Here is a 24,556-nt window from a genome sequence, read left to right as displayed (position 1 = left end):
CAGCCTGTTGACTTTGGTCCCTGCAGGTTCCCATGTAGGTTTCCTACATGTCCAAGCCACCCTGCTTTCCTGACCTGCAGTAGCTGCTGAGATGCCCCATCCAGACCTGTACCTGCAGTGTCTGGCCTCCAGTGCCTCTGGATTTTAAGTTCTTTGCTGGGAGCAGACATCTGGCCTTCCTTACCTTCTGTAAATCCCTACAACATTAAAATAATGCTCTGCACACAGTTTTGTTTTAAATAAAAAAATTCCCTTGACAACTCAGTCCAGAATAATACCCTCAGCTGTCCCTATCATTTAAAATAAATAAATAAAAGGCCATTTGTCCCTTGGTTTTCCACTTTGAAAAATCTTGCCACACAACCTTGAGGAGCACATATAGTAGGTGCTCAATAAATACTGGTTAAATCCAATTTCTATAACATGCCAATTCAGCAAAACTTGGAATATCCACTAAGGGCCAGATGTTCTAGGCTCTGGGAATATACAGATACATAAGCTCTCCTCTTAAGCAGACCCCAATCTAAGTTACCAAACCTCCGCTTGGCCATCATCTATGCATGGAGTGATCAAAGAGCAACCTCGAGGTCAAAATGAGGTCAGGGTGATACAAGAGCTGAGAAATACACCATCGAGTGACACCCACAGTGAGCAGACAAGAAGCCTCTAGTCAACAGTCTCTATTCTTACCTAAACTTAGATGTTTAAAAGCAACTTGATTAAGGAATGCAAGGCCTCTAACATTTGCTTTGTTCAAAAGCCAGAGTCCAGTGGAGCCCACGTTTACATTTGCCCCAGATTACTCAGAAGCAGATGTCTTCCTAGCTTGGTGAAGGCTGTTAATCTTTGCCCCAGTGGTGGAGGTGGTGGCGTCGTGGGCCAGTATCACGAGACTACACCAAGTTTCCTGATATTAATCCTCGTTTGGAGGCATTTCCTAGTAGGCTTCCCATGCCAGACATATCTTAATAAAAAATGCCGTGGCATGCTTACTCCAGGAATTACTCATTTTATCCTGTGGGTGGTTTTATTTTAGGGAAATGAACGGCAGAGGGAGGGATGCATTTTGAAAAGAACAAATCAGTTGTTTGTGAGCGGTTTCTGTTTGTTACCACACAGAGGAGTAGCTCTTGAAGAGAAGGCGTCAGAGAACTAAATTCCAAAATGTCTTTGTTGATGCTTCAGAGCAGAGATTTCTTGCACCAAGCCCCATGACCTTGAAGAGGAGAAGGAAACATTTGTCTAAGTTAATACCCGTGGTATTCGGGTAGGTGAAAGGAAATATGCAAAGCTGTCTTTGAAGCTACTCTTATCTAAGAATAGGGATTGAACAGCATCAAAATACCGTGCCCTTTGGCCAGTTAAATTGAACGTGTTTATACAGATGCTTTGCAATGTAAAGGCAAAAGATAATTCACTCTTACACTCTCTTATGACTTGAATGTTGCATTCCATGGAAACAGTGTCCGCCACGTCCCACTTAGAAGGACAAAGAAATCCAAATGGGAGCTTCTCATTTAAGGTCCACGGGATCCTAGAATATTTTTTAAAATGTATATATATATAAAACTAAATCACTTCGCTATACAGCATAAATTAACACAACATTGTAAATCAACTATATTTCATTTTAAAAAAGAAGGAAAAAACCTGGAAGAAAAGATCCACAGGCTCCTAGGATGGTCACCCGAAGCCGCATCCACGAGGACAAGCTACTGTCCTTCACTCCGATGAGCGTCTGTACGCACTCAAGTGAGTCTTTTCTACGTTTATTAAGCAGATACTGACTTAGGATCCCCATCAATTCCCTACCACTGGGCAGTCCCACCCTCTGTCCTCCTGAAGGACCCATGATGAGAAAAGTGTTCATTTTCTTTAGGCTTCAGCTAACCATGCCTAAGGTCTGAAGACCTTTGGTTTAAGATATTCAAGAGTCTCTTGAAAGGTGAGACTCATACATCTTCTGGGTGACTTTCTGTGACACAGACTCACTGCCTGTGACTTCCCAGAGGCCCGGCCAGCCCTCAGAGCTTTGCCAGTTCGGCCCTTCCTTCTGGTGCGGAAGGCAAGTCGTACATGACCTGTGAGGTGAGAGCCTGTGTCACCCTGGGAGACTTGGCCGTTGCTGTCACTGACAACGTGGTGGTGAACAGTTCCCGAAAGGGGATGGTGAATGGCAGTTGCATCTACCCCTGGGATGACTGAGATTAAAGATTGAAAGGAGGCCCCTGACGCTTCTGCTAACCACACGCTGAGGACTTTGTCTCAGCCACAGAACCTGACTCCCTCAAAACCCCAACTCAAGGACCATGAACAGCACCGTGTACCAAGGGAAGAGTGTGAGCTTTGGGGTCACAGAACCCTGGGCTCAAATCCTTGCTCTGTGCTTGGGCGAGTCACTCAACTTTGTAGAGCTTTAGTGTCCTTGTCTGTAAAATGGGGTTGTTTAAACCTAAGCACTGATTCAGAGCAAACAACAACAGCAATGGAAATAATACAGCTGGACTCCGCTCACCTTTCCTCCTCCCCGGGAACCTTCTGGTCTTTGGTCTCCTTCCCATGTCATCCCTGGCAAGGACAGTCCCAACATGAAGGCCAGTTATCATCATTACTTTACATGTGTATAGTTTTTGTCATGTGTTCCCTTGTATTTCCTCGGTTAATTGTGTGCTCGGCGGGGCTGGAAAAGGCAGACTCAGGACCTGAATCCAAACCTTTGGCCCCCAGCGCAGCCCCTCCTCCAGCGTCTCACACGGCAATGTCACATCCTGCCCCACAGCGTCATCTTCCTTCAAGGGACCACAAGGGACCCAACAGTTCCCAAAGGCTGGATGTTGTTCCAGGAAGCTTGGGTGTTCCCAAGAGGACAGAGGACAGAGACACATCCATCTGCAAAAGAAAAACAGGACACTTGAAAATCCCAAGAAAAGCTCCTGGCAGCTGTGCAGTGCTCCAGCTGAGCGGCCTCCCACTCCAGGAGGATGCTCTAAAGCTGGGGGATGAGATCGTAGCTGTTTCAGGAACCCACAGCAAAGAGGAGGACGTAAGGGTGTTCTGAAGTAGTCTAACTGCTCCAGCGTGCTTGGGGCCCAAGGCCCAGGCATTTATCTGATTACCTTCCCCAGCGCTGTGAGGCCCACCGTGTCTTGTCTAAAACCAAAGGAGATTTCCAGATGAGGACCCTCACTGCAAAACATTGACTTGTAGCAGGTGTGGTTTTGAGACACCTTGCACTGCTCACTCCCTCCTCCTCCCGCATGTCTCGGACTCCACTGATTCCAGTCATTTTGGGTTTAGGGTTTTTTTCTTTCACTCCATTGCTTTTTTTTTTTTTTTCCTGAATGTTTTTTATTGAAGTATGGTTGATTTACAATATTATATGAGTTTCAGGTGTACAACATATCATTCGATATTTTTATAGATTACATTCCATTTAAAGTTATTATAAAATCTTGCCCATGGTTCCAGTTGGTTTTGCTTCTGCCTTAGCGTCCCAGGTAAGCAAAGCTCCCACCTTGGGCTTGGCCCTGGATGAGGATGGAGTGTCTCATCAGGGTGACATCCATGTACTGTAACTGTCAACCGCCATGGGGTGTGATTCCCTCCTGCCACTGAGAATTGTAGCTAAGATGTCCAGTATGACTTAGGGCCTTAGGGCATCAGTTTCCCTACCTATGGAGAACCATCCTCACCCTCCCTGGAGCAGGTGCCTCCCTACGTGTCAGGAAGGCAGATGTGGACTCTGGTAGTTCTGCTTGTTCACAGTCAACTCAATCATCCGTTTTTTAGAAAGAGAGAGAGGGAGTAGGGGAGGGAGGGGTCTGGGGAAGGAAGGAAAGAAGGGAGGAAGGAAGGAAGGAAGGGAGGGAGGGAGGGAGGGAGGGAGGGAAGGAAATAAAACAAGAAAAGACAAGAAAAAGCAAAGAAGAGAAATGCAAACTTCTTTCTCTCTGGCGCTTTCTCTCATTCTGTCGGTGAGCGCTCGCTGGTTTCGCCAGTGGCTCTCCTGCTTCTTGCAGATTCTGGATATACATTTTCCTTAAGACTGATTGTCTGCAAAGCAGTGGAAACAAACCAGAACCCCTCATAAATCAGTAGGGGTCACTGCCAAGAGCTTTGTACACTTGCTGTCCCTGGCAGTGATAAACTCATTGCATTTGGGAACTGGCCAAAGACCCTGAGTCCTATCTTAATTCTCATTCCCAGAAAAACCTCAGCACTCCATTCCCCCACCCACTGTTTACTGTCTTTGTGTTTCTTAGACAAAGCTGGCAAGGAAGAAGGCACAGAGTTCCATAACTGGGTACATCAGAGGCTGCACTTCTCTGCTTGGGGGAGGAGAGGAGGGTAGAGGAGAGTCCTGGATCCATAGGCTGTGGGAGAGGAGGCCCCAGAGGGGCCTGGAGCCTCGGGCCCTGTGGGGGGCATGAGCAATCTACAGAGGTTCTTGGATTCTGTTTTGCTCAGACCATGCCTTGCACATGCTAGTGTTGTTTTGGTGGTTGTTTCCTTACAGGGTAATCTGAGACGGTCATAATGATGGCCAAGGGCTAGCAACGAGGTTGGCAGAGTGAGACTGCCTTATGCAGCCCACATCCAACAGGCCATACTCTCTCCCCACAAGGTCCTCACCTTGGCTCTGGCCTTGGCAACGAATTGCCAAGTTGGCATGTGACATAGAGAGGACAAGAGCAGTGCCCAAACTGCCCCTCTGACCCACATCAACTGCCCCCCCGACCCCCGAGAGGGGACCACCACTGCCTGCTACTCCTCAGCCCTGGGTTGTCCTTCTTGCTCTGGTTGACCAGACTAGGAACTGGGAGACACATTCCTGTCTACTCAGCTCTTCCTACCTTGATGAGGCTCTTTCTGGTTGAGGGACAGCCATTCCCCACCTCGGACAGGGTAGGTCATCCTCAGTTATACCCGTTCACAGCACCCTGAACCTGCTCTTCTTCCTTGTATCCCTCAGCTCAGCTGGTCACGCACGCCCTTATGCAGTGAACTCTAAGCTTTATGACAGCGGGGACCTCTTCTGTCTTGGCGATGCCGGAATCTCAGTGCCTGACACAGTGCCTGGCACCTAGGAGATGCTCAACAAATATTCTGGGGATCAAATGTTGAGGCATGTGCTTTATCCTATATTCTTTCTCAATTGACAAGTTCTTTCTTTCAGTGGCTTTTCCTGCCCACGATGAGCTGGAGGAATTAGCTAGATCAGGGGTGAAATTTGTTGCCAAGGCCAGAGGGCTGGGCTGGGAAAGGCTTCCTTCCTCTTCTTGGGGGAGCAGGGGGTATTTTGTGAGATATACTTGGGGATTTAGATTCCTCTGAGAAGTCAGAACAAGAAGCATGGGGCTGTTGCCTTGGAGAGGGGTTTGGAGAGGGGCCAGGCCTGAGGGCCAGGCCTTTCCAGATGACTCAGGAGCAACCTGGCTCCGTGGGCCAGACAGAAGCCATGCCTGAGACAAGAAGAAGGAGACAGCGAGATAGTTTCTCTCTGGGTTAACATTTGTACCTAAGATGTAAATGTTAGACCACTTTAAAGGGACAGCAAATGCAAAGACCATGATGTCCCTCGGTCTAGGCCCTGAGGCCATTAGGGCTGAGCCACGTGGCCCACATCGGGACTTCCTTTGAGTTGAGTGTGATCCCCACTCTCCTTCCATACAGAGAGCAGGATCTGATCATAAACTAAAACAAGTATGGAGCCTGCAAACTTGCTCAGTACTTGCAAACTCAGACCAGCATTTCAGTGAACCAAAAAGCAACATAAATTCCGCTAACATTTAACCCTGTGCTGGACGCTATGCACATATAAGAGATTAAAAACACATTGTTCCCTCAAGGAGCTTAAACTAGAGTGGGCTGGGTTTTTGTCTGAAATTTGCAGAAAAACACTCAGCGACATGTGTTCCCACTAAGTTTATTAACTCAGAACACATCTGGATCATCAAAGTAGATTCAGATTGAAGCCAGTGTTTCATTTCACTGGGTTCCTTTCAGTGGCCCCATTCCCACGAGTAGGGCTGCACCCGCTTTTATAAATATGGGGGCATCTGGGCAAGAATGAAGCTGGTGCCCAAATAGGTCTGCATATGGTCCATCTGAGGATGGCCTGAGAGGGGTCCACATGTCAGCAAGGTGATTCTTGCTTTCTGTCTTCACTTTCTTTTGAGGTGGGTAGCAAGAGGGTCTTGGCAAGCCATCGTCATCACCCAGCTTCCTCTGGGATGCACCAGCAGTCTGGCCAGGTATTTCTTAAATGTGCCCCCAGCTGAGGAGAAGTCTCTACCTCCCCTTCCTCCTCCCCTGGGAAGAGTACCCGAGGAAGAGGTCCTTAATGACCAGTCCAGCCTCTTTGCTGACCATTCTCTTCACTGACCAGCTCTCCATTCCCCTGAGCACTGGGGCCCTTGTCCAGCGTCGTGGGATGAACAATGAGTGTACATCAGGCAAGATGCTTCCCTGCCTGATGATTCCACCCTCCCTAGGGAAAGCCCACCCTCCTGCTAACAGGTCCTCTCTTGGGACAGCCAGGCTTTCCTGTGCAGCTGAGCTACCATCCATTTCCACTAATAAATAACCTTTTTCAACGGACAAGCTCCGTCTTTTAATGAAACAGGCTTTCCCTGCCCTTAATGAGGACAGATCTATTAGGAAGGGATCACAAGGCTATAGGAATTAGCCGGAAGTGAAGGGCAGAATCCGTTGCCATGGCCAGAATGTAACGCCTCTAGGAGCCCAGGAAGGCACTATGCCCCAGCATCTGCCCCTCCTGGATGGAAGACTCAGGCCTGGCATATTTGCCCAGATGCCCCCACGATCTGGTTCTAAGGGTCCCCTTCCAGGATGGGATGGTGGCCCTGACATGCACAAACTGACCCAATTGCATCGTTGCCTGTAGACTTTTTTTTTAATTAAACTTTTTATTTTGAGATACTTTTAGCTTCACAAGCAGTTATAAGAAATAATATAGAGACATCCCATGTATCCAGTTTCTCCTAACAGTAACATCTGCAAAAGCTATACTACAATATCACGGCCGTGACGTTGACATTGCTACATCCCCCGAGTTTATCAGATTTCCCAATTTTACTTGCACTCGTATGTGTGTGTATCTGTTTAGTCCTATACAACTCTATCACATGTGTAAGATGTGTCAAGATACAGAGCGAGTCCAGCCCCACAAAAACCCTTCCTGTTGTCTTTTATAACCACACCTCCCTCCCCTCCCTGCCACTCTCCTGTCCCTAACCTCTGGCAACCACTAATCTGTTGTCTGTTCCTATAATTTGTCATTTCAAGAATGTCATACCAGTGGAATCATACAGTATGTAACCTTCTGGGGCTTTTTTTCATTCATCATAATTCCTTTGAGATTCATCCAAGTGGTTGGGTGCATCAGTAACTTCTTCCTTCTTATTGCTGTGCCGTGGTTTTAATCATTAAGCAGTACTGCATCCCAACGTGGCCCCAAGGCCCAATTACATAGCCTCTGCGACATGATCCTCAGGGATCTTTCACTCTGTGAGAGAAAATAGGTTTTGGTTGGTGTTTTCTGAGTGGGAAAAAAACGAAACAAAGCCAACATGTTACATGTTTTTCCAGGTACAGACAAGCATATTTCGGTTTGTTTGTTTCTTTCCTAACACAGTGGCCAGTTGGGTCGCAGTTCCCTTTAGCACTGGTTGACAGTTCTTTCTTGTGTCTTCCCACCTCCCGCCTTTCCAGGAGCACATCTACAAGCTGATGAAGAGCGACAGCTATGCCCGCTTCCTCCGGTCAAATGCTTACCAGGACTTGCTGCTCGCCAGGAAGAAGGTACCTGCGAGGGGCAGCCTTGCCTTTCTTAGCACTGTTGACCTCTGCCTGCTGCTTCCTGCCGGTGTGAAATGAGAATGTCATCCCTTGGGTTTTATTTCTTTTCTCTTTTCTTCTTTCCCTTCTGTACCTGGTCCCACTCCAATAGAATATAATTAGGATTGTCACCACATCAGCCCCCCCACAAGGTCCAGGGTGTGGCATCCTGTCTCCCTGGACCCATCATCTCCATCTGCGTGTCCTGCCCACAGCAGAGAGTGTGACCAAATTCTGAGGCCGCAGTGGCTCAGCCCAGGAGTACAGGGCTGGCAGTGACATCAGCCAATCCCTTAGGAAACCACTGAAGAGTCCAGCCCCCTCCCCACAGATTTTCTGTCCCCAACCGGCTCAGAGACGAGTATGAGGCAAGGATTGGGGCGCCCCCCTCTGGATAGAAACGCTTATAGGTTTCCAGGGGGCGATCTGGCATCTGAAGTCCTTCCTGGGGTGGTTGCCCCTCCCTCTCCCTCACCTGCCCCACAGCATTTGCTTTTTCTTTTAACCAAGAAGTAATGGCATCCTAGCTCCTTCCTCCTCCTCCACTCTGAATGAAGTCCTCGTTCCCTGTGGCCCTCAGTGTCTGGACTTGGGGGTGCAGGGACCCTCAGCATGCAGGGTGGTGGGGAGTGACTGAGGCAGGGATGAACTCAGCTGGATTTATGGGAGGAGGGAAGGAAGAGCCAGGAGGGACATGGGGTCTGGAAAAGGGGAGGCAGGAGGGACGGCTCAAGGTTCCAGTATGCCTGCAAACGCTCTGCTCGTCTTGGTTCTCATCTGAGGCCCACGTGTGGCTAATGGGGCTCTCCTTGCACCAAGTCCCGGGACTCCCGTGCCATGCCGCTTAGGACTGTGCGCATCCCTTTCTTCTCCCTCTCAGCCTCCCGGCAGCAGTCCCTGAGCCTGTGGTTGTCCAGCAACACGCTGTCTGTCGGGCTTCCTCTCTCAGCCACACAGCCCCTCTTTCTGTGTACTGTGACCTCACGTGCCAGCATCCTTGTCTCCATATCTGGCTGGTCCCACAGCACTCCCGAGTCTAGAAGAGCATTTATGTCCTGCTTGCCTGCCCTTAGGTAGCCCTGAGGACATCCCCAAGAGCCTGAGAAAGAGAAGGAGACTTTGGGGACTCCCAGAGTGTGAGGAACCCAGCTTTCTTGTTGGCCTGCATCCCTTCCATCAGGTGTCACTACTACGATGGAAAATGTGAAGCCTGACCTCCAGCCCGCTCCCTTGCCAGAGGGTGGAGGTGGAGAGGCCCTGATGCAGCTGGCGGACATCCCCACCAGTAATGGCTCTGATACCCAGTTTCTCAAGAAAAGTTGTGGAGACCTTTGGTGCCTCCAGCCCAGATCTCAGGGGAGAAGGCAAAGTAATTGTTCCTTATTTCTTGCGGCTCAAGACCCTGAACTGATCCCGGTGTGGGGAAATTGTGAGCCTCTAGCAGTCTGACCCAGCTGGGCCTGTCCACACACCCAGAAGAAGCCAGAGGCCATTCAGTCTCCCTGTGGGTCTGAGCACAAAGGGAAAACGCACCCCAGCACAGGGAGTGGGGCTGAGATTCCACAGATCCTCCCGTACGAGGAAAGCTTCTCGGAGGAGGTCACTTGAATGAGGAAGGAACGGACGGCCTGCCCGTAAAATGTCCCAGATGAAGTTCATTAGAATTATCCTTCCAGCCCCTACACCAAGGAGTGTCCTTGGGGCAGAAAGCTCTTGCAGATGCCAAAGCCCTTTCAATATCCAGGGGTTAATTGTTTCCAAAGTCAGCGACAAGCCTACCTCTTCTTCCATTTCTCCCTGAGTCTCCAGGCATGGACTGGATTTGTAACTCGGCACTTCCAGGTAGGCCTAGAGTGTCTTCTGATGTCAGGGATGGGCTTACCATGCGATCTGCATGTCCAGGTCATGAAGGGAGGTGAGCCACGAGGTCCAGCTAAGAGGAGGGCTGTAAATCGGCCTCACTTTTCTGCTCAGGAAGGCTCCTGATGGAGTCTGGAGGCATAGCCGTCCAGTCCTTCCTCCCTAATTCCTCGTCTATCCTAGTATTTTCAGAGATCAGGGTAGTTGCTCTGATGAGCCGGGTCTCAAGGACAGGTGCGCTGGGTTTTGAGGGGCCCCTCCAGAACACTTACGTACCAGTACTTAAGTACAGTTTTCCAGGGCAGCTCGGAGGACCTGTGCAAGGCAGAGGAACCTGAATAAGTCAGGCCAGTGGCCACTCTCTGTGGGCAACAGCTCAGGAGCCAAGGGAAAAGAATGCCAGGCGCAGAATGCCAGCTGCGGGGCCTAGGACTGGCCTGACTTGAGCTGCACAGACAGCCCCCGGGTTGCCCACTGGGTTGAAGCTGAGTCCTGCCGTCCCCAGTGGGGAGACTCAGTATGGTGCCAGGCCAAGCACGGATCCTTCAGTTCCCTGTGCCTGAAGGAGAAAGACCAGCCTGGCTCTGCGGCGGTGTGTCCTTTGTGCTGTGTCTTCCTTCTGCAGCGTCCTCTCTGTCTCCCGGCAGCCAGCTGAGGGGATGGGGCATGACAGCCGAGGAAGCCCTCTGACCTTGTCCACACCCACAGTGGCTACCTTTGGCCCCCTCTGCTTCCAGCACATCCTGCAGACCCACAGACACCTGGCTGCTTCTTCAGCTCTCTAATTTCCATTATTTGCTGTGTGTGTGTCCACGTGAGTGTGTGTGCTCTCCAGATTTCCCAGGCATGGATTCAGGACCTTGGAACTGGGCTCTGGGATAAACTAGCAGGTATTTGGGATGTAATTCTCCCCCCTTGGAAAAGCAGGAAAGTTGAGGAGAGGGTCAGGTCACACCACACCCCCTCCTCTTCCACTAGAGGAGAACGGCCAGGCCTGGGGGGAGCGTCCAGGGGCTTTGCCTCCTCTTCCCCCTGTGTGGGGAGACGCTCAGCCTGGAGTCCCTGGGAGGTTCCTGAGCCTGCTGTCACCTGCCGTGAGTAAACCTTGGAAGGGGTCACCTGCCCGAGTACCGAAAGAGCATTTTCTGTCCAGAACGCTCCCTCTGAGGCCCAAGATCTTCGTGGTTGCAAAAGACCTGGGTAGAGCCTCCTTGGTCTAAGGACACAGAACGAGAGTCACTAGGGGCCACGAGGATGTTGAGGAAGTTAACAAACTTCCTGGCTGCATCTGAGCAGAAAAATCTCAGAGAAAGTCCTAACCCAGACTCATGGAGGACTCGATGACTTCACCTCGCCCACGGCCGCTTTGGCCGTCTCAGCAGGATTCCCCCACAGGCCCCGCTGGCCCTGGAAGCTCGTCTGGTTTGGGGCCCCCGTTGGGGCCCCCAGTTGGCTCCTGCGCGTGGGCTCGACCCCTCAAAAGCAGTGAGCAAGCAGTTCCAAACTGCTGACCGAGGGCTCGGCTCCCAGCCCGGTGGCTCCTACTTCAGCCCCGAAGCACGATTAATGGCTCTCCTAGAAGCAAACACCCCTCTCTCCTCGCAGCTCCAGGGAGGCTCTGTTTTCCGTCTCTCCCACTGACTGTTGCACACAGCTCTGGCTGCTTCTCTTGTCCCGTTTTTTTTTCCCCCCCGCCCTGTCTTGCTTTTGTTTTGGTTCACTAGCTGCCGCTGCTGCTCTTGGGGAACGATGTGTAAGCTGAAGATTTTTTTTTTTTTCTGTATTTTTCTCCCTATCTTTTTTTTTTTTTTCCCCCCTAAAGCCAGAAAGTGAGCAAGGTCGTAGAACTTCCTTAGAAAAGTTCACTCGCAGTGTGGTAAGTTCAGCTGGTTTTCTTTGGTGGTTGTTTTTCTCTGTTTTGTTTTCTGTGTGTACGGTGGTGATTGTTGTCGTTTCCTTTGGGATGGGAGGGAGCCCAGTGCTTTCCCCTCAACACACCCACCTGTTTTCTTTTGCAAGGGTCGAGGGTCGGCGGCTTCTCTCCTAGGGATGGATCTGCAAAAGACAAAAGGCCCGGCGGCTCCCTCTGCAGACGGTGCACGGGGCAACTGCCCAGCCTCCGGCCTGGCATTTGATCTTCTGTCTGTGGCCTTGAGGAGGGAGGAGCTCCCCCCTGCCCTCGGGGCTGCGCGGTTGGTGCACCCTCTGCAGCAGCCCAGGGAGAAGGCCGTCCAACCGGACCATAAAATAAATTGGCTCAGAACCATAGCTCATCTAAAACAACATCCAAATTTCCCCCTGTGGACTCTGACAACCGTGCGGGTGCCCGAGGCCGGCTGCCGCTGCTGCTGTGTCGGCGGCTTTTGCGTGTGCCTAAGGCGGCCGTGCTGCATGGGTTGTGGCGATGCGGTCTACAGCTGGCGCGTGTGTGTGTGTGTGTTAGTGGCCTCTGCATGAGTTCCCACATCCCTGACAGCCCCTTGTCAGCCTTCTTTGCACAGCGTGACAGGGAGAGGAGGGCAGTAGCCATGGGGTGGAGCGGCCGTGGGAGGGTCTTCCCCACGGTGCCTGGTGGAGATTCTGGGCTATGAGCTGTAGAACAGCACAGACCCATCTCCCCTTTCCATGATGTTCTCTGTAAGGCAGGGGCATAGGGCTTGATGCACAGGAAGCACTCAGTCCCGCTCATTCACTCACTCGTCAAAACCAAGCTGCTGAGTTCATGGGGCCCAGCCTGCACTCTTCACGTCAAACCAGAGAGAACCAACATGGCAGCCAGGGAGCAGGGATCCCACGTGTGGAACTGGCCAAATTTCCCTTCCCCAAGGGTGGAAACCCACTGATGCTAACTTGCCTTTTTCCTCCCTCTATTGAAGAGGAGAGTCCTTGTAAACCTGACTACTGTGTGATTAGTATCGTTATCTTATCCCTTTAATGAAAAGTCTAAGAATTCTGGGTTGAAAAAAACCTGGTCATTTACCTGTCATAGCTAGGTGCATCTTAACTGAACTTAAACATCATTTTGAATTTGCTAGATGTAAACATCACAGGAACTCTAGGAGGTGGCAATTAACATAGGCGTGCTCATCCCATCTCTTCTTTGGTCTTTTCTCCCCATGGCCTTTCCTCATGAGAAATCAGAACTTGCACAGTGTAAGACCTGTGGTTCCCCTGTCTGTCTTCATGGCTGGTTTGCCACGGACACGTAACATCATACACCAAGAAGCTGCCACGGGCTGTTAGAGGCAAGGCCAACAGGAATTCCTTCACCCCCGATGGCTGATAGAGAGTGGTGGGAACCCACCCCTCCCTCTCTTTTGAGGCCCGGAGGCTGTAGGTGGAAGATGTTTAGGGGTTTTGTTGACAAACCCAGAGTATACTGTGGAGAAAGCAGAACACCTGCAGCCCCACGGAGGCCCTTCAGGTTGACTGCGTGGGCTGAGGGTGTGAGAGGAAGCCTGGTACTTGGATGAGGCATCCAAACATCTCCAGGCTGCTCTTCATGAGAAGTGGGTATTGGGAAAGCAAGCATGATCTCAGTGAAGCTCTGTGAAGAGCATTTATTGATGTTCCTTCATCCCAGAAGTGGTGTTGGTTCAGTGGTTCTCCAAGGTCTGTTAACAAAGCGTTTGGAACGAGAAAGCATCAGACACCACCTTCCAAGCGTCTGAAGTGTGCACATGGGAGAACTTACAGAGATGTTTCAGGGCCGGCTGAAAGAGAAAACTCTGCCACGTTCCTGAGATTTTTAGAATCTATATGAGAGAAGGCCCGAACTTCAAAACCAAAAACTTCCTAAATGCCATGCTATGTTTTCTCTGAAGACTCTGAGGGGTGGGGCGTTCTGAGTTTTTGTTTCCGGTGGTGGAGGTGGAGATGGATTTGTATTGATCCATCCTTGTTCCTTGTGCTCTTGGGGTAACACCCCTTGGGGTAACAAGGTGAGGCTGAGTTTGAGGAAACTGCCCGTGGCCGTAGAATAGTAGCAACTCTCAGAGTACTCCAGGCTGGAACCCGAGAACGTGGTCTCCACAGCCCAGTGTTCTAATCAAACGCAATTAACCAGCCAACGAAAATGCCTTGCACTTTAATGGCCATCTTCTGGATGTAATATACATAAAGTGCTTGATTTCTTTAAGAGAAGGTCTACGTGAATATTTCATCTGCTACATACTGCAAACTATAAAACTCAGTGAAAGACTTGTTCAATAGCATTCTCATGGTGCTGGGAAATATGTGTAAAAAAGACCATCCATGTCGTGGAGCCAATAATGGGAAAATGAGGGGGTGAAGCTGGGCAGTCCGTGCGCCAAGGATGTGAGGCCGCTGCCATTTAGGACTAACTAGTGGCAAGAAGTGTTGACCCAGATGGTTAGTTATCTCAGTCAGCTCACTTCTTATCAAAACTGAATCTGGGTCCAGAATTTCTCCCACGCCAGTGTCCTTTCTTTTCTTGGTAAAGGAGGAACATGTGGAGAAAGCAGGTCGTTCTTTCCCAGACTCAGGTGTATCATGATGTGGAGGGATTATCTGTTGAAGGCCCCAGAGGCCCCCTTTGACGTGAGATCCTCGGGAGTAGTTCATGGTGGTTCACGGAAGCTGCTGGGGCCACCCTGGTTTGGGTGCAGAAGGAACCTTGCGATCCCCATCAGAGGCATTGCTGGGTGAGCTGCTCCTTCCAATGGAAGCATCATTCTGAGTCACGCAGAGCTTGAACATCAGAGCCAGTGGGGGGTACGCTGTGCCAAGGCATTGTGTAGCTGGGCCACCTAGAGCCACGGAGCTCGCATAATGGCCTGCTTTTGACAGGGCAGGCCCAGGTTCAGAAGCAGACGTCACTCAAAGTCCATGGCGTGGCACAGCCAGCCCACATCGCATTTTTATTCAGAGCAGAAAACAGGACTGTCTCTGATGAGCCCAGCCCCACGGATGCCCAGCTGGCCAAGCAACGCGCAGCTGGATTTCAGCCCCTCCTTGACCCTCAGCTGCCCTTGTGCAGTGGATGACTCACATCACTGAACGTGGTGGCCCCGGTCCCAAGAGCTCCAGGCCCAGGAAGAGCTGTAACCCATAGCGGCTTCTCAAAGGGGGCCTAAGACGTGGCCTCGGGTCAAATGAATGGAGCCTCTCTCTCCCTAGTCCTGTCCACTGGGAAGCTTCCTTTCACAGTGGCTGTAGAATATGAAAGCCACAGTAGGAAACTTCTGCGGGTTGCCTTTGCATCACCCTCCGTCTCCTCTGCAGACTCTCTGGTGGGAGGTCCCAGGCACTGCTGACGGGGGGCAGGGGGGGAGGAGGGTCTTCTCTAACTAGAGACTGCTTGCTACTGCTCAGTGCCCACCAGTCTGCCATTCTCCACCATCTTCCTGGTTTTGTGGCTGACAGATGACAATGAGGGTGGCCAGAGCGGAAAGGCTGTCCATCCCCCTGCTCTCTCTTAGGCGTGCTCATTCCTTCAGGGTCTACCGCAAAGTAGGGAGGGCCCCACAAGGGGCGACTCTGACATAGAGGACAGCAAGGATGCATGGGAGGAGGGCCATTAGCCAAGGGCCATTAGCCAAGGCTCAACAGCAGCGATTTGATTGCCCTTTTCACATGGTGGCCAAAGCCATCTGGTGAGAACTCCACAGGAGGAGCTCTGGGAGGAAACGCTAGAAGAAGTCCTCTGCATGGTATCTGCGAGGGATAGCACTTGAGTTAGCAGAAGTGGCAGCCCTGGGTGACGGTGGCATCAGCCTCCCTGGACACCTTTGCCTGGGCGCTCAGCCAAAGCCCCAGGTGTCCTCTTGAGAGCCTCATCAGCTGTAGCCTCGGGCTCCCGAGATGGGCAATGGGGTCGCTGGTGCCTGAGCTACGCTGGAAGCCTCAGAGGAGAGCAGAGATGAGAGCCAGGTGTTCATCACTCTCGTAAGAGAGCATCACAGTTGGGCTTTGTCGAGGTGCTCCTTGGAACTGAAGCAGCAAGGGCCGGGAGCTGAGGGAGCCTTGGCGTGCGCCAAGCAGCATCTCCAAGCGTTTCTGTCCTGCCTGCCAAGGAATGCAGCGGGAAAGTCAGATGGAGACCAGGAAGTTCTGGGAGCCAGCTGTCACCCTCCCTCCCTCTCCCTTTCCTCCCGCCCCAACCAAAAGCCAAGGAAAAGCTAATGAGGGCTAAAAAGTCTGCAGCTCACCTCCCACCACCTTCCAGGCAGCTCCAGCCCCAGGCCCAGGTGCTGAACCAGAAGTGGAAGGCTGAGACCCTTGGCAGGCGAGGCAGAGGGCCGGCAGCCAGGGTGCTCCGCCCACCCCCCCCCCCCCACAGCAGCTCCTTCCCCAGGGAGGCTGTCTCCCCCTCCCCCTCAGCATGTCAGGGGCAGAGCCGTGCACTCTGCTGCAATGAGTTCTCAAACACCTAGACTCAGCAGAACCCCCAGAGGGCCTTGACCTCAGTTGAAAAAATCCTTTCGGGGCCTCCAGCAAGGAACGATTGGCTAAAAATTCTTTAGAGTTGATTCTGATTGCAAACAGTCCTTGGGCCCCATGGGGACGTCTGGGTCGCAGACTGTAGTGCCAGCCTCTCCCATCTCAGAGCGCTGAGATCCAGCAGCAGTGAGACCCGGGCCTGCCTAGAGATGGGGGTGGATTCCATAGCAGTGCTGGGGAGGGAAAACATGAAACCTGCCTGTCCTGAGCAGCAAGGACTTCCCCTGGGACTCTGGGAAACTCCTCAGCAGCTCCATGCAGGGTGGCTCCTGCTTCCAGGCTCAGCTTGCTAACAGTGTGGCCTCAGGCCTATCACTTGCCCTCTCTGAGCCCTGGTTTTCTCCTGTGAGCAGTGGTGTGGACTAGATCATCTCTGTGGACCTCTTCAGCTGGAATGTTCTATAGGTCTGTGCTTCTCTGAGCCCTGGTTTTCTCCTGTGAGCAATGGTGTGGACTAGATCATCTCTGTGGACTTTTCAGCTGGAATGTTCTATAGGTCTGTGCTTCTCTCTATCCTGAGATTTGCGAGTCGTGCTAATCGTCCCTCAGAGTGAGAGAGGAGCTGCCTTCCTGCCTGGGAAGTGGCTGCCCGCCCTTGACACTGGGAAGGAAACCATATTTGGAATTGAGTTGGGTATGTATTTAAAATCCTTTGACAGGGATTTGACAATAAAGCACCGTCAGAACTGAGTGCGACTGGCACCTGACGCACAGGCCCCATCCCTCCATCGCTCAGGGCTCACTGTACACTGTGACCCCTGGAGGGCAGGGAGGGAGAGGTCGCAAAGAGCAGGGTAGGCACCACGCACCCTGTCAGTCTTGCCGGTGCCGCAGTCCCCGCCATTCCAGGAAGGATGCCCAGCTGGATGTGTGTCGGGAGGTGGGGGTGAGGTCAGTCGGGCAGAGGGATGGGCTCTGCGTGGCTGCTGCCACATCACCCCGTGCATTGTGGGAGGGTGGGAAAAATAGACTCTGAGTATCTGGTGACCTCAGCATCACTCTGCTGTTCTCCTGCTACCACACTTTCTAGTTCCCTGGAGAACTCCGGGCCGGCTTTCCACTGTCCTCTCTTAATGCCCAAAAAGAGGGCACAGAGGGCGTGTTAACCTGGTTATAGTCAGTGGTAGGTTAAGTCTCCTCTGGTCTCGATCCTTCTCTCTCCATCTAGGGTCCAAGTGAAGTTTGAAAAAGCATGTTTAATATTATAGTTTTGTAGCTGGAAAATGAAAATGTAAAAGTTTATTTTTTTTATAAACCAACGATCAAATGTAAGACAGCTGAATCAGCTTAGCTGGCAGGATACAGAGAAGACAAAGAGATAAAGCGGCTCTCCAAGGGGGTGTTGGGAGGGGTTCTTTCTGAAACTCTGGGGAAGGGTGAGATTTTTATTTATCAAAAAGGGTCAGAGGTTGTCATTTTTGACACTGCCAGTCCTCTTGGAAGGAGGAACCCCCAGCTGATGGTTCAACCTGTCAACCAAAAGCAGCCAAAAACGCCCTCCCCACGGAGTGCCCACTCGAGAAGAAATGCGGCAGTGACTCAGCCTCCTGACCCAGGGGACAGCTAGGCTCTGCAAAACTACTCCCTCCTCCTCTGGCCGGCCCTCCCTCTCCCCCGCCCCGGGCTTCTCCTGCCTTCCCCAGACCCCAGTGTGCCGAGCAGTCAAGTGAAAAACTCCCATGAGGCAGAAAGGCACAGCTGTGTGTTTACAGCCAGTGATTCCGATCCAGATCGCATCCCTGCCAGTCTCCCGCGAGGCAGGCTGGGGGCACACTGTGGATGGATGTGCCAGGTGGGAAGCTATTTCGGGAGCTGACCTGCAGCCCTTTGCCGTAACAGAGCCTTCCTCCTACCCCCCACTCAGGAAAGACGTCCTTCTAGAAGGATCTCTCTCTTTAGAAGTGGCTGATGGGGCTGTGGGATTTCAGCCCGTTCCCTGTTGCTTGTACCGTCAGATTTCTGGCTCATGTCCCCAGGCAGCCACGTGAGAACGGCCATGGGCTCCCATCTGTCCAGGGAGAAGGCAGAGGGTGAAGGTGACCGACCACAGGGCCCTCAGCGGGATGAACGGCGGGGAGTGCAGGCCACGCAGGGGACAGGACGCCCGCTTCTCCAGAGGACAGAATCCGCCTCGGACCTGCCAGGGGAGCAGCGGTACCACGCAAGGGGCAGGAGACAAACCTCCAGGCATTAGGCAGGCTTTGGAATAGCAGGAACCTAGGAAGGAGACAAAGCTGCCAATGTCAAGGTCAGGGAGAAGAGACCCAACTCTGCCTGTGTCCAGACTGGACGGTTAGAAGTCAGAGAGCTCAAGGTCAAAGGACGGTTAGAAGTCAGAGAGCTCAAGGTCAAAGGCTGAGAAGTAAGCCAGCCGCGGCATTCCCCCAGAATGAGCTCCTGGTGAAAGCAACGCGGGAGTCTCCCCTGTTTCTGAGCAGCAAATGAGTATCTTTGGTTCAAATCGAGTTTGGGAACCATGGTATTCTGGAAGGAGGGCAGGATACAAATCTGTAGGAAGGAACAATCTCTAAAATGTTGCTATGAAGCAGAATGGTAACTGGGACACCGCAGGGGAGCTGAAAAGAGCTTGGAGCAGTGGGATCTTCAGTTTAGTGATGTTACCTGAAGGCCAATGAGAGAAAGACTCTTGAGTGTTTGTTTGCTGGCTCCCTGACAGATGGGAAGGTGGGACGGGGTTGGGAGTGTATAGCTGCCCGGGCAGTGGCAGCGTCCAAATGGCAAGAGTTCTGCCACACCCGCCGGTCACGGTCGATTCATTTTGGCCTGAGCAATGGTACCACAGCCCCAGACAAGAATGGGCCTCATTGGTGTAATATGTGCAGGAACTTTCCACACCCTCCTTGCAAGCCTGGCTTACTGTAGATGGATGACCGTCATAACTACATCCCTTGCTCCAGAAAATATTTATTTGTGACCAGATACCAGTGCAATAAGGTTGAAAATACTATCGGTTCCTGTCCCCTGTACCCCCTCCACCTCCGCTGCCTCTATGTTTGCCCATCATTAGGGAAAGCAAGTATATTCATCGCATCTTAATGGCTGATAAGATGGTGAATTAACAGATCTATGTCCATGGGAAATGCAGTTTCTAGTTGTGGCCACAAGGGTCCAGCCATAGACCTGTCCTATCCACATCCTTTTTGATGACTCAGATGGAGAGACAAACATGTCAGTCACACTCAAAGTTGCAAACCTGGAAGGTACTGCTCATTGGATAGGTAATGGAATTACCATAAAACCATCTCCTTCAGGTAGAATGATGGGTCCAAACAACCAGGTATAATTTAACCAGATAAAATTTATGTTAAAAAAAATTCAGTCTCACAACTACAGGGTGGCATTCCTAGCCTTCACTGTAATTCAAGTTTAAAAAATTCTGGGGTTGCAATTGATTACAAGCCTGATAGAAGCAAAAGCAGGATGCGATCACTTTTTTTTTTTAAGCAACTTTAGGTTGTAATAACAAAAGTGGAACAGTCAGAAAAGAAGTGCTCCACTGCTCTCTGTGTTGCTCTAGACTGTGTTGATCTTGGTTCTAAGCCCCTGCGCTTTATCGGGAACTTCAACAAACTAGAGAAAATTCAGAAGAGAATAGCTGGGGACTCTGGAAGCCATGTCAGATGAGACTGAAGGAGATAAAGGCGTCCTGCCCCTAAAGAGATTCAATAACCATCTAGAGCTATATGTGTGTTCGTCTCCCAGAGTGAGTGGACATTTCTGGATTGTTCCAGACAAAGCTAGAACCCATGCGTAGAAGACATGGGGACGGTCACTCATTCTAAGAATATTCTAACAGTAGCAGCTTCCCAATGATGGAATATGTCACCCCAAGGAAAACAGGAGCTCCCTGGAAACGTTCAGAAGCTGCGTGGCCAAGGATATGGTAGAGCAGGTTTCTGCTCTGGATTCCATCACCTCTTCCAAATGGCATCCTCGGATGCATTAAATATTTGTGAACTACTGCATTTTATCATATGGTTTATAAATAAGCTACGGAAAAGGAGGACAGATCACATGGAGGGAGTTTTCTGAGACTGGAGGAGAGGGATCCGGAGAAGATTAGATTTTACCTTGAGGGAGAAAAGCCAGATGACGATGAAGGCAAGGCCAGGCCACTGTCAAGAAGTGGAATTGCTGCCCTTCACTCGTCATCCTGGCCTTTTGTTTTCGGTTTTTTAAGCCAATCGCTGCTGCTGCTGCAGCTGAGCCCTGGGCAACAGGCCTCTCTCGCCTGAATGCCCAGGAGGAAATCAGTGCACGGAGGACTCCGGTGCCCGTTGGCTTAGGGAGGCTGAGCACAGCCAGGGTTGGCGTGTGCGGGGTGCCCTGGCCTTATGCTGGAGAAGGCTTGGCCTGACATCATTTCCATCCAGAAAGGGTGTTTTGTTGAAAGAAAAGATGATCAAGCCAGTTGCCTTTTACCTGATGCCAGTGCAGGTTCCAGGCAGACAAGCTGGCCCCCAAACTGTCTCAGCCTGGCCAGGAACAGAACACGCCCCCTGATACCTTAGACCACGGGGAAACTGCGCTCGTGGGCCCCCTCCTCCTGGGCCCTTCCGTGAGGACTCATCTTCAGCCCAACTCAGGGGAAGGGAAGGGCTCTCGTGTCACATTCTTGCCAGCTGTCCCGAGGACCAACCTGATTGCAAATGACACTCCCTCCTCTCTCGGGCATTGCCAGGGCTGCCTTCAACTCATCATGGGATTGTATAATTATGGTGATTACAGCTTATGGCTTTTTTCCTCTCTTCATCTTTTGCTTTCAAATTCTTTGAGGCCTCTCATTAAACATGGTGATCCCGATAAAGTCAGCAAAGTTTTAATAGGACATTTTTTGAAGCTAAAGAAAGCCCAGTCAGAGTTGATTGTTACTGTGTTCCCTCATACAGGCCTTTAAAACTCTGCTGGGCGTGACTGATGCCTGGATATAAGAGGTAGGGCAGAGAGAGGTATGGGGATCCAGGGGGTGCCCATGCTCTTTCCCAGGGTTGGAGAACTGATTTACACCATGCCCCTGGCCTTTCTCATTTGTACCAAGAGCACATGCATCCAAATCCCCACAGCTAATGGGAGAAGACAGACCATCAAGTAAGGGTAGAGGGCCTGCCCTTTCCCTCATAGCATACTAAGTTGGGAAATGGAGGTGGAGCCGCCAGTACAAAACTCAAGCCAACCTTGTGAGCTGTGGCAAAAGTAGAGGGGAAGTTCTGATGGGTCCTCTGTCCTGAATGATCCTGGAAGGTTCCAGGGCTTCCATCATTCTAACTATGTAAAGGATTCAACCATGAGTATTTGTGAGCGGTCACCGCCCTGTGGTCATGTCCTCAAGGGCGGTTTCCTTGGTAACGACACAGCTTCAGAGCCCCTCATTTGCTAGCCCTCAGTCAGAGCGTTGCTGAATTCTTCCTAGATGTGTAGGACGTTATGAGGGCCACCAGGAAGGCGTGCGGCTGGGGTGGTGGCCACTAGGGCCCCCAGCTTGCCCTTCAGCAGCTTTGTGTAGGTTTGATGTCAGGGTCCCCTTTCTTTCCATCCTCCCCAGGACTGCACGGAGGACTGCACAGCGACGTGCATCTTGCCCTGGCAGGAGTTTGTTTTGAGAGGCTCCAGCTGGCCCCTCGCCCTGCCCTGAGCTGTCCTCACTGCTCCTCAGCCAGCTATCTGGGTGTGACTGAACAGCACTACCTATGAGAGGTCAAATGTCAAAAACCTGGCAGTGATATTTCCCCCAACTGCATCCTCGTCCCCTACCGAAGATGACCTGCTGGCTCCGCCCCCTGAGAGCAACATCCCTTTAGGGGCCACCGGAATGTAGAGAATGGGCTCAGGGTCAGGGATGGGCAGCCCCCGTTGAATCCTGTTTCTCCACCTGAAGTTGGTATAAGACCCTGGGCAAGCCGCTCACTTGCCTGATGGGTACAATGATGCCTGCTGCCCTGGGTGGATGTTGGCACTAAATGAGGGCATAACAAGGACAGCTGCCATGTCTTGGGCGCTCACGTTGTCGCACTGTGGGCATCTGTGTCATGCAGAACTTGGCCTGAGAGGGACTTCGGTTCTCCCCCAGCTCCACCACTTAACTGTGCGTTTCAGACTCCAAGCCTCAGTTTCCTCATCTGTAAAAAAGATAAGAGTAAATGATTAAGAGGGAAAGAATACATAAAGTGCTTAGCGTAGTGTTTGCAGTATATATGCTTAAGTATAACTCTTTGTATTATTATTTTCATTATTATGATGTTACCTGCAGCCCATTAGCTCTTATTACCTTATCTGATTTCCAGCCACGTCCTGCAAGGTAGGTATTATTGTATTTATTTTGCAGTTGAGGATGGTGACACGTGTATCTCAAATACGACAATTGTGCGCAAAGCACATTCGTTTATTACAGCAACCGGCTCATGACTCTACTCGATAAATGGTAGCTATTATTACTGTCTTATTTTGAAAGTCAACTCGGAGAGCCAGTTTCTCTGCTTTCCCTAGGAATGGAGGGACTGTGGTACCCAGCACACCAGCTTCTGCCCTGTGGTCTATTTCTCAGGGCCCCTGTGCACTTCCCAGGAAGCTGTAGGAGCTAGGGGCTTGTAGCAGTGCGGTGCCAGGACGTGGGGAGGGCCACCAAGGAAACACTGCCTACGTTGTCAGGATCTGACATTTGCCCCGACTCCTGAGGTGCGGGACCCTAAGATGCCTCCTGCTTCCAGACACAGATCGGAGATGGTTCTCCCCTATAAGAGCATGAAATCCAGTCCTGCGGACGTAGCGCTCTGCACCGCAGAAGCCTCGTTCCCAGAAACCCTCACCTGGCAGCTGTCTGCCTGCCTGGAGCCACCCTGAGCAGTACAACCTCACCAAGTCTGGTTGCTCCATCTGCCAGATAAACAGAGGCTTCTAGTTTTTAACTGCGTGCTACAAAGTGGGGTGGTTGGAGGAGTCAGAACCAAGTGGCAGGGGATGCTTTGAAATCCCTCGGAAGCCAGCCCCCTGGGCGGCACGCTCCCACTGCTTGCAGTATTGACAGAAACAGAAGCAGAGAGGCCATTTCCACTGACACGAATGGCTTTTTCCTGGGGAAAGTCAGGTTTATATATGTATCTTAAGGTAAATGCTTGAAGTTTGCAGTGTCTGTCAAAGACTGGCATCTTAGGAGCCTGACGTGAAGCTCTACAGCCAATCGTGTGGTTGCTCGTGAACCTTGCATGAGATGCTTCTGCAAGTGCCTGTGGTGTAAACACTCACATGAGCGTGTGCACAGCTGCATACACAGGTGCATGTGCTACCTGCCTGATAACACGCCTCCGTGTTCAGTGTATGGTACGTGTGTAACATACGCTGCAGACCTGCATGTGCCTCTGCGCATGGACCGCCTGCCCGCTGCTGCTGTGTGCGTGTCTGGGCAGGGGCTCCCCTAAAGCCACAGGTCTTCACGGTTTCAGCTGGATAAGTTATTCTTCACTTCCCTTCCTAAAAACACAATTGCCTAGTGCTGTTGGCGCAGAGTCAGAATGGCCGCTGCATTTCACCCCCGAGGTGGCTTCCTTCCAGCAGTGGGTGAGTGATCCCGGCGTCCGAACTCTCTAACCTTCTTTGGGATCCTTCTGCCCAGAAGGTGCTCCAAATCCGGAAGAGATGATCTGTTTGTCCGTGGCCTCATCTCTGCCCGCCCCTCCTGTTCTCACACCCTAGTTCCATGGACAGTGGCACCCATTTTTTAGTGTGCCCATTTCTCCTGCCTCTTTTTTTTACACCCATAGTTTTTTCTTCCTAAGAAACAAGAAGCTGAGGGGTCTAGAAATGACATGGAGATGAGTGCCTTGTCCCAGAGGCAATGTACAGATAATGTCTTCAGGTATTGATCCTGTAACTCGCTTCTCCTGGACCCCTAGCAGAAATGCCCTCTATCTTTGAAGATGCTTTTAGACCCAACAGCAGCATCCTGAGGCTTAGTCTCCCACTTACAGCTTCCATTGCTCTTCCTCTGTGGTCCAGGGCCAAGTCCTGTGGGAAACTTGGAAATCTCACCTTTCTACCTGCTAGACCACCAGGGGAGAAGAGGGCTAGGGAACCGCCCATCCCCTGTGTCACAGGGATGGAGAGCATTGCAGCGACATGTGAAAAGGGTTTGTAGGGAAGTAAGAAGGTCCTCTGTGGCTAAGAATTCCATCAGCCCACGTTTCTGTCCAGAGATGTCTTGAAAATTGCTGCTTGACCTGTCCCCTGCTGCACTTTTTCAGGTTAGAAATACATGTCTGATAAATGCCCGCCAAACTGCATTCCTGAGAGTAGGGAGAAAAGAGAAATGAGCCAGCCCTCTTTGAATGTGTATCCAAATGGACTTGGACATTCACGGAAA

At 51.3% G+C, this 24,556-nt stretch overlaps 1 protein-coding gene and 2 long non-coding RNA genes across 7 annotated transcripts in view; 1 reads left to right on the top strand and 2 right to left on the bottom strand.

The window, feature by feature from the left end:
• Nucleotides 1-24,556, top strand: part of RGS6 (regulator of G protein signaling 6) — a 585,560-nt gene that overhangs the window by 543,227 nt on the left and 17,777 nt on the right. For 3 of the 5 annotated variants that reach the window (XM_073800294.1, XM_073800293.1, XM_073800296.1), the window contains 3 exons: nucleotides 7,735-7,824; nucleotides 11,543-11,596; nucleotides 11,740-12,839. In XM_073800294.1, the coding sequence (XP_073656395.1) occupies nucleotides 7,735-7,824; nucleotides 11,543-11,596; nucleotides 11,740-12,177 (582 nt within the window). In that variant the 3' untranslated portion in view covers nucleotides 12,178-12,839. Of the gene's footprint in view, nucleotides 1-7,734; nucleotides 7,825-11,542; nucleotides 11,597-11,739; nucleotides 12,840-24,556 lie in introns of those variants that run through there. The other 2 variants (XM_073800295.1, XM_073800297.1) reach the window with 2 other exon arrangements.
• Nucleotides 983-2,651, bottom strand: LOC141277945 (uncharacterized). The gene is made up of 3 exons (XR_012329915.1): nucleotides 2,516-2,651; nucleotides 1,425-1,534; nucleotides 983-1,216 (listed from the first exon to the last, which is right to left on the bottom strand). It is a non-coding gene; the product is annotated as an uncharacterized lncRNA (long non-coding RNA).
• Nucleotides 7,269-11,812, bottom strand: LOC141277946 (uncharacterized). Its single transcript, XR_012329916.1, has 3 exons — nucleotides 11,723-11,812; nucleotides 7,798-7,882; nucleotides 7,269-7,528 (listed from the first exon to the last, which is right to left on the bottom strand). It is a non-coding gene; the product is annotated as an uncharacterized lncRNA (long non-coding RNA).

This window comes from Tursiops truncatus, chromosome 2 (genome assembly GCF_011762595.2).
Source record: "Tursiops truncatus isolate mTurTru1 chromosome 2, mTurTru1.mat.Y, whole genome shotgun sequence".
In the NCBI taxonomy this organism is placed as follows: domain Eukaryota; kingdom Metazoa; phylum Chordata; class Mammalia; order Artiodactyla; family Delphinidae; genus Tursiops; species Tursiops truncatus.
Note: the sequence above shows the minus strand (reverse complement) of the source record. Positions and strands in the feature narration are given on the sequence as shown.